The sequence below is a fragment of the Cydia splendana genome, chromosome 8 (assembly GCF_910591565.1).
Source record: "Cydia splendana chromosome 8, ilCydSple1.2, whole genome shotgun sequence".
Taxonomy (NCBI): Eukaryota; Metazoa; Arthropoda; class Insecta; order Lepidoptera; family Tortricidae; genus Cydia; species Cydia splendana.
The window spans coordinates 12,202,373-12,211,058 of record NC_085967.1 but is presented as its reverse complement, the minus strand read 5'-3'; the positions used below and the strand labels follow the sequence as shown (position 1 = coordinate 12,211,058).

At 38.6% G+C, this 8,686-nt stretch overlaps 1 protein-coding gene and 1 long non-coding RNA gene across 2 annotated transcripts; one reads left to right on the top strand and one right to left on the bottom strand.

Moving 5' to 3' along the window:
- Window positions 1–212: 212 nt before the first annotated feature.
- Window positions 213–2,859, bottom strand: LOC134792869 (TAR DNA-binding protein 43-like). The gene has a single exon (XM_063764299.1). The coding sequence runs from the start codon at window positions 2,520–2,522 to the stop codon at window positions 1,287–1,289; it is 1,236 nt and encodes a 411-aa protein (XP_063620369.1). The 5' UTR covers window positions 2,523–2,859; the 3' UTR covers window positions 213–1,286.
- A 1,586-nt stretch (window positions 2,860–4,445) lies between these two features.
- Window positions 4,446–7,172, top strand: LOC134793244 (uncharacterized). The gene is made up of 4 exons (XR_010144522.1): window positions 4,446–4,725; window positions 4,816–5,003; window positions 5,099–5,287; window positions 6,097–7,172. It is a non-coding gene; the product is annotated as an uncharacterized LOC134793244 (long non-coding RNA).
- The last annotated feature ends 1,514 nt before the right edge of the window (window positions 7,173–8,686 follow it).

Genomic DNA, 8,686 nt, shown 5'->3' with positions numbered 1-8,686 from the left:
TTACCACATCCACTTCAGGAAGCGTTCATAATAATTTAATAAACAACATTATTTGATAAACAATGATAACAATTCAATAGATTTCTATTTTTTATATGTATGAACTCTCAACAGTCTGTTGTTAATGATTACTCCTACCTATTAATGTACAAAAGCACAGGTAACATCTAACTGTATTATAGTTACAAAATAAATGAAGATACAAATCTAAATTGAGTTTTACTTGGATTTATTATACCAAACTAATTAAATTTAAAATTGCATCTGCTAAAAGAGTAGCCAATATAATATACAATAGGAAGAAAAATGAAAGCAAATATAAGTATAATAAACATGATAGAAGGTATGATGTTTTATAAGTTCTGTAGAGCTAAACATATGCCGCCAGCAAGGGCATTTAAATATAAACTTATTAGGTAGTATAAATGAAAATAATGCCTACTCTGTTCAAATTTCACATGACTCTAGTTAGATGATAGGGTAGTTAAACAAAAGTAAAAGTGAATGGAGTGAATACTATTTGTCATCCAGATTAGTATTGAGTTAGGTCTCAGCTATGCCTTTAAGGCTCCAAAAAGGTTCAAATAAGGCTTTGTAACACATAATACTTATTTTGTTGAGTTGCACCTTCAAGACTTGGCCAAGTTCTAATTCACATTACTACTCTAGGTATAGTCATTCACTAGACAACACAAGTGTATTTACCAATCAAGCTCACATATGACACAATATTGAAAAAGTTATGATATAATATGCCATTAAGAGTAGCACTGTTTTCAGTTACCATGCACTTGCAATTTAGCATCAAGTGAAGAAAACAATCAGTAAGTGCTAATCATCCATTCTAAACATTCTAATGAAGTCTCATAGCTTCATTAGTCAATCCAGATACACACCATGAATCTTACATTACATGTGGATTCATTATATTAAATAGACTAATGGCCAGCACTAACCTTTGTCCAACTTCAGTATGAAAATATGTGAATTACTATATGTTTTAAAGGATATTAATAAGGTTATTAGCAATATTGATATTATAACTGTTGATGTCATTTATCATGTGTTGGACCTATGACAAAGAGGTATTTAATTATATTACGGATTTGAAGAAACAACAAAACACAAGCAATTTCATTAGAAATAAATAACATTAGTAGCAAACAATGAAGATACAAACAAACCATCTCTCAGCAGCAGACTAAAACCCGTTATACCAATGACAACTATCTAAATGTTGCTACAATCACAGAGATTATCATGAGCTTGTCAAATCATACATTGGATCAAACCGAGTGGCCCTGAGACTGGTGCCGCTGTCCCCACTGACTAGAAGGTCCCTGTGCTGAGTTACCTTGCTGCATCCATGACAGGAAGTTGGGCGGAGCTGGCGGTGCTGAGGACCCCGGACCGGCAAAAGCACCTTGGTCAGACCCTCCAGAGGGTATGTTGTTGATGAGGCCCCAACCTGCTGCCTGGTTGAGTGCTGCTGCCACCAATGCTTGGTTTACAGGGAGTCCACTCATACCAAGCGGCATGCTTCCTCCTTGCCCCTGCCCGCCTCCACCGGCTACTCCAGTCTGCCCGTGCTGACCAGACATTCCAAGTGCTTGCATGTTCACCATATCCATGCTACGGTTGCTCCAAGAGTTGTTGTTTGATGCTGAGTGCATATGACCTTCATCATAGTTTCTACTTGGCAAGTTCCGCTGGTTGGAGCCACTCTTGTTTTGCTTAGGGGACGCATTAGACACATTCACTGACACACCTTTTATTATATGATCTTGACCACACAAACTTTGGGCTACTTCTGGATCCAAAAACGTAATGAAACTAAACGCTCTAAATGGCTTTGGAATAAAAACATCTGTAACTTCTCCAAACTGAGAAAAATACTCTCTTAAGTCATTCGCTGTTAATTCTTCAGTGCAGCGGCCGACGAACACTTTACAGGGCATAGAGTTGACTGAGCCCTCCTTGGAGTTGGGTATTCGCACATCACACCAGCGGCCATCTATCATGTGCCTCTGAGCCAACACCCTCATTTGCGAAGTGTAAGAAGCGAATCTAATGAAGGCGAAACCCTTAGACATTCCTGTCTTTGCATCTCTTTTCAATTGCGCCATCAGGACTTCACCAAATTTCTCAAAATACTCTCTCACAGTTTGCTCAGTTGCTTTCCATGGCAGCCCTAATACTATTAAATCAGAGCATAAGTTATCATTTCTCTTGTTCTTGACTGATGATGTTTCGGAGCTTTCTCCTGATTTCCTTTTGTTTTCTTTAGGAAAGCTGCAAATATACAAGTGATTACCCCATCCTTCTGGAGGAGGGTAAAGCCTGCCATCTCTTAATCTTATACCTCGGTTGTTTTTCGTTTCCGGATGGCGATACTTGAGGCCGCAGCAACCGGGAAATTGCGCGGACACAGTTGTTAGCATCAACGTTCCATCTTCTTCGATTGGTAGTTCTATGGGTTCTTCATTTTCGTCTTCGGCCACGGGTAAGTACTCGAAGGACATTATATCTTATTCATGAACAAAATTATTGGTAAAAATAAACTTTTAAATATGGATATTATACTTATCACTATACAAATGTACAAGTTTTAAATTCCTAAATATATAAATAATCACATTTATATTTAATTAAACGTCACCTACGGGTTCAGAACCCATTGCAGGTTGAAAACATAGTTTGACGTAACAAATTTGATCTATTTTCGAGATGCAAGTAAGGAAAAATTGTCAAGAAATACAGATCAAGAATAGCTAAGCGAAGTATAATTTGCCATAGACAAGCGAAGATGACCATAAGTCCATAACTTTCGAAAGATGACATTTCATATACAAGTGTAGCTAGTAGAAAAAATCATTGAAAAAAATTAATGCCAGAGGGGCTACCGCGAAAACCGAAATTCGCAAATTACGGGGATCTTTCTCGATTTTCGCGGTTATAGCCCAGTATTCACGTCGTGGTTCGATATGCTAAATTGTTGAGCGAGCTAGATGTGTATCTCTTTCTTTTCTACCGCAAACGAAAGTGACGCCGCCATGCAATGATGCAATGCAATTGGATGCGAATTCAGAGGGGTTACCGCGAAAACCGAAATTCGCAAATTGCGGGGATCTTTCTCTTTTACTCCAATGAAGGCGTAATTAGAGTGACAGAGAAAAATGCCGGCAATTTGCGAACTTCGATTTTCGCGGTTATAGCCCTGAGCTATTACAAACCATGAAGTGAGGTAGAAAAGTTGTATCACTATCATTCTGCGGTGCTACTTGGGACCAGGCTGACGCAACTAGGAACAAAAAAAAGTTTTGTATGGAAAATAGTGACCTAACCATAGCCAATAAAGCAAAACAAAACGTCAGTGCTATTTAGCTGTCAAGTCAACTTAGTCAACTGTCAGCCATATTGCTTTGCTTGTCATGGCGCCTTGCATGTATTACTCGCGTATTTCTTGGAGTTTAATTTTCAAAATCCTTTACCATTTTTAAATACAATCAAATGTGATAAAAACATATAGTGACTTCATAGATTTTGTGTAAATGCCACCGAAAATCAGAGCCTTTAAATGCGAAATATGTGGCAATCTCTACACTCGCGATGTTCCCGAAAAAAGGAAATTCATGGCGAAATTCCCGTTGGATGAAGACCGGTAAGTATTGCTTTAGATACTTTTAGCTTTATTTTGGTGTAAACACACCAAAACACATCGAAAATTTGATATTTCATATCCTTTTCATTGTCAACTAGGGATGTACTACAAGTATCGATAACTTCAGCTTTGTTTTTTTATCAATGTAAATAATATAGTAAGATGAGTGAAATTTCCTGTTAGAATTTGACCAAGAAAAGTCTGCAGCGATTTTGATAGCCCACGCGGTGCAAGTGTTATTTCTACGTCATAATTTCAAAGACGTTTGACGTTTAAAATAAACACATGCACTGCGTGGGCAAGGTATCAAAATCGCTGCAGACTTTTCATGGTCTAGCTCTATCTTGCATGCGATATGACTATAATTAATTCTCCGAAAATTTTCCCAGATCTATATCTTCCTTACAGAAACAGAAACAGTCACATAACTTCCCATTTTACAAGCTTTTATTTGCCTTCACCTGTCCCGTAGTCTGTCAAATCTTCGAGCTGATCTGATGATGGAGACAGGACAGGAGGTGGCAATAGGAACTCTGTGATGAAACAACGCGACCTAATTGTGTTAGGGGTTTTTAGAATTGTCTCGATAAGTATTAGTTGTCTGTCGTAAGAAAAGTACAGTCAGCGATAAAAGCTTGTACCAAAAATGAAATTTTTGCCAAAAACTTATTTAGAATCTTCCTTTCACGCTACATTTTGCTTGCAAACTGTAATTATATAACACATTTAAATGTTTTCAGGTGCAAGCAGTGGGTCAAAATAATTGGGAACGAAGACGGTATATCTTCCCATAGAAAAGTTACATGAATTAAAATTTGTATGCGCAGACCATTTCGAAAAAAAGCTTTTAATAAAAAAAACAATCAACTTAAAACGTCTGCCATCTGCCATACCTTCAAAAAATTTAAAAGCTGATCCACTTCCTGATGAAATGCTGCTTAATTTTCCTTGTCATGTTTATTCGAAAAGGAACATTCCTACGAATCTCGACCCTCTGGCGATCGGTGACAATGAAGTTTATTCACTACCCCAAGTAGAAGCCATCGCTGGGCCTAGTAACTCGGGTAAGTTTTAAACCTTTATTTGACAGTTATACCTACCTCTTTTAGATGAGATGAGTGATTTTAATTATATTTTTACACTAATTTTTACAGAATCGTTCATGTCTGGACAGCAGCTGCCATCTCAAACCATACCATTAAAAAAGCTTGAAGCTATTCCAATCGCTGATGAAACTCTGCTGAATTTTTCCAATAATGCTTATTCAACATTGTTGATAAAAGGAATGACAATGAAGTTTCACTACCTCAAGTAGAAGCTATCGCTGGGCCTAGTAACTCGGGTAATTTTTAAACCTTTATTTGACAGTTATAACTTATACCTCTTTTGGATGAGTAAAGGATTTTTATTATATTTTTACACTTTTAATATTTACAGATTCATTCATGCCTGGACAGCAGCTGCCATCTCAAGCCATGACATTACAAAAGCTTGAAGCTATTCCAATCACTGATGAAACTTAGCTGAATTTTTCCAATAATGCTTATTCAAACATTGTTGGTAAAAGGAATGACAATGAAGTTTCACTACCTCAAGTAGAAGCTATCGCTGGGCCTAGTAACTCGGGTAAGTTTTAGCTTGTATTTGACAGCTAAATCTCTTGAAACGTTTTCCATTAACATATATCTAAGGACGGGCCTTAGGGCACTATGAATGGTGCTAGTGCTAGTTCAGCGGTGTACCTCACGAATTATAGCCAATAGTGCAGTCTAACGCAACTAGTTGCAACCAATCGCGCGCGCTTGATGCGAACTCATCAACCAATCGCAGTTGGTTGATTGTTGACTGCACGATTGGCTCGAATTCGTGTCTGTGACACAGCTGTACTGGTGGCACATTCTTGTTGCCCGTAAGGCCTATCCTACGTTTTCAGTAGAGTCTGGCTACTGAAATATTACACAAAGTTTTGGCGGGAAATTCATGTTGGAAAGTGTCTTCGTAAACTAAAAGAATCTTGTAACTGCATAAGCGCACGTGGAACAAGTTTAAATGGTTGAATAAATAAAGAGCTTTTGTTCGCGTGCGTGATGCCGTCACGGTTTCTGGTATATCATATGATAGTAGAGATTTTGAAATGTGTGTAGCGTGCGTACAAGGTAAGGCAACTAGGGTCCCCTTTCCTAAGAAATCTCTCAACAGGGCTAAAGAGGTCCTGGGCTTAGTCGCTACCATCTCCCTCATTCAGCGGTGCGAGGTATTTCTTGCTTTTCATAGACGACTATTCTAGAAAGACGTTTGTGTACTTTATAACTAAAAAAGGTGAAGTATTTGATAGGTTCAAAGAGTTTAAAGCTTTAGTGGAGAACCAGACAGGTAAAAAGATAAAATCGCTACGTAGCGACAACGGAGGATAATTCACAAGTTCTGCTTTTCAGGCGTATCTCAAGAGCAATGGCATCGTGCATCAAACCACTGTTCCTGGCTCCGCTGCTCAGAACGGGGTCGCTGAACGCGCGAACAGGACCGTGATGTGGGCTGCAAGATGCATGCTGCAAGATGCGGGCCTAAGCAACGAATTCTGGGCGGACGCCGTTAACATGGTCAAAAACCGCTGTCCTACGAAAGCTGTACTGGGTAGCACTCCTGAAGAAATGTGGAGTGGGAAAAAGGTATCTCTAAGTCATTTACGTATCTTTGGTTCTGTGGCTTATGCGATCACTTTGAAGCGTTCAAAATTAGATCCGAAAGGCAAAAAGTACATTTTTGTTGGGTATTGTCAACATACAAAGGGTTATAGACTCTTATAATAGTGACGGAAATATAATAATGTGATTTATTTTTAGAACCGGCTCCGAATGCCCTTTCATTTAATACCACTCATAATTAGTTTATGAACAAAAATTTTTTTTTCCATACAAAAAAGATGACGTCATAACTCTTCTACTTTTTTTTCTTTTGGTGCGACGGGTCAAATTGATTCAAATGGTCTAAAGATAAATCGTACCGATTTTCATACCTTTAACACCATTTGCAGCTAATTCCCGAATTTCAGGCTGTACCGCTAACACTAGTAGTGAGTGGTAAATCATAAATCATTTATTTTTCGTGATAATCTTGTTTTACATACAAAAGTAACAATGATAAGGTTAGACATAGGTAGATAATTACATATTGTTTACCATGAAATGGGCTCGCCTCAGCATAATGCCGACCCGAGAGTCGGCGCTGGTCTTCCGGCGAGTCCATTTTTGTGGGCTACGATCACAGCTGTGGTACGTCTGATAATGCCAATTTGTCATAAAATTCTCAGAGTACGAGCGATCGAACGAGTACGGTCACAATACATGATCGTCTAGCTCAGGTGAATGTGATGATCCGGCCGATGCAACTTATATTCCAGAGGAGGAGAGTACGGATACTTCGGACAGTTCAACGGGTTCTCCACATTTTGGATTCCAAGCGGGCACGTGCGATCCAGATGCTCCACGGACTATACAAGAAGCACTGAGTGGTCCAGATGCTGACAATTGGAGGGAAGCAATGTCTTGTGAGTACAACTCATTATAAAAAAAAAGAACATTTTATTTTTCTTCTCATTTTTTTTATACTTTTCGCTGAGGTACCTACACCTACAAAAAAAATGCATGAGTAGCCATTAATACCCACTACATACACATATAAAAATATTTGCATAAATCTTCGCGCGTCATGTCAAAACAAAACCTCCGCGAAAAGTATAAAAAAAAACGAGAAGAAAAATAAAATGTTTTTTTTTATAATGAAGTATAAGGACATGATGCAGGTAAAACATATACATTTTGTAGTCTATTTTATTGTTGTCAAATATAATTTTGTTTGGTTTATCTAACTTGAACAGTTTCCAAAATATGACACTTTCAATGATACACTGATTATTTTACATTATCCTGAATAACTCGAAAACAAAAGAAGATCGAGGACTTATATTAAGCATAGAGAGTTCTTAGGATCTGCCAGTACACCACCTGAAAGAATGACCAAATCCGTCGTTGGGGGCACTTCTTGTTCGCTTAGCCTGCTAGACCCTTTGAAGCTTGTGGGTATGCTAGAAGTATCTTAGAATTATGATGATCGGTCAGCGAGCGAGTGAGTGAGTGTGTCAGTGTCGAAATTAAGGAACTTTGACGTACAATAATTCTTAAACTACAAGTTCAAATTGAATGTTTTTGAGATTATATGTAAAGCATGTTAAGCCCTATATGTAACTGAAAATTTAGGGTTCTAGCTTTAGCCAGCACAAAATTACAGGACGTCGAAAATGGCCTGAATCGCTTCAAGAAAAGGATGGTACGGCCGTGCCTCTTTGTTTTGCTCGACTTGGCGGGGGCACTGCCGTGCCCCCAGATGGAAGAGTGTAAAGTGTTCGCCTACTCCCATGGAAACAGGATTTAAGTTACCTAGGGGCAATCAAAGAGATGATACCTATGATTATAGAGTAGTAGTAGTAGTAGTAATCACTTTATTGTACACAACACAGGTTTACAAAAATAAATTACAGCAATGGAAGTACAAAGGCGAACTTATCCCTATAAGGGATCTCTTACAGCTAGAGGTCTTGTAGGTTCTCTTATGTATATTGCTATCTGTACCCGATCAGACATCGCATACGCAGTTAGCTACTTGAGTCAATTTAATGAATCATTTACTTACAGAGACCCACTGGAAAGCAGCCAAAAGAGTCCTGCGCTACTTGAAAGGTACCTTGGATCTCCGTTTGACTTTTAAGAAAGGCAAGCAGCAGCTGGACATCACCGGATATGCGGATGCAGACTGGGGCAGTGACGACGTGGACCGCCGGTCGTACACGGGCTACGTGTTTAAAATAGGTGAGTCAGTAGTTACTTGGGAAAGTCGCAAGCAAAAAACAGTTAGCCTTAGCTCTACCGAAGCCGAATACTGCTCTTTGTCAAATTCTTGTAAAGAGGGTTTGTTTATTAGTACATATCTGAAAGAAATTGTACCGACAATTTTCAATGACAATTAGTC

Excerpts from the sequence above, each read along its gene's own strand:
- LOC134792869 (XM_063764299.1), bottom strand. The coding sequence starts at position 2,522 with ATGTCCTTCGAGTACTTACCCGTGGCCGAAGACGAAAATGAAGAACCC.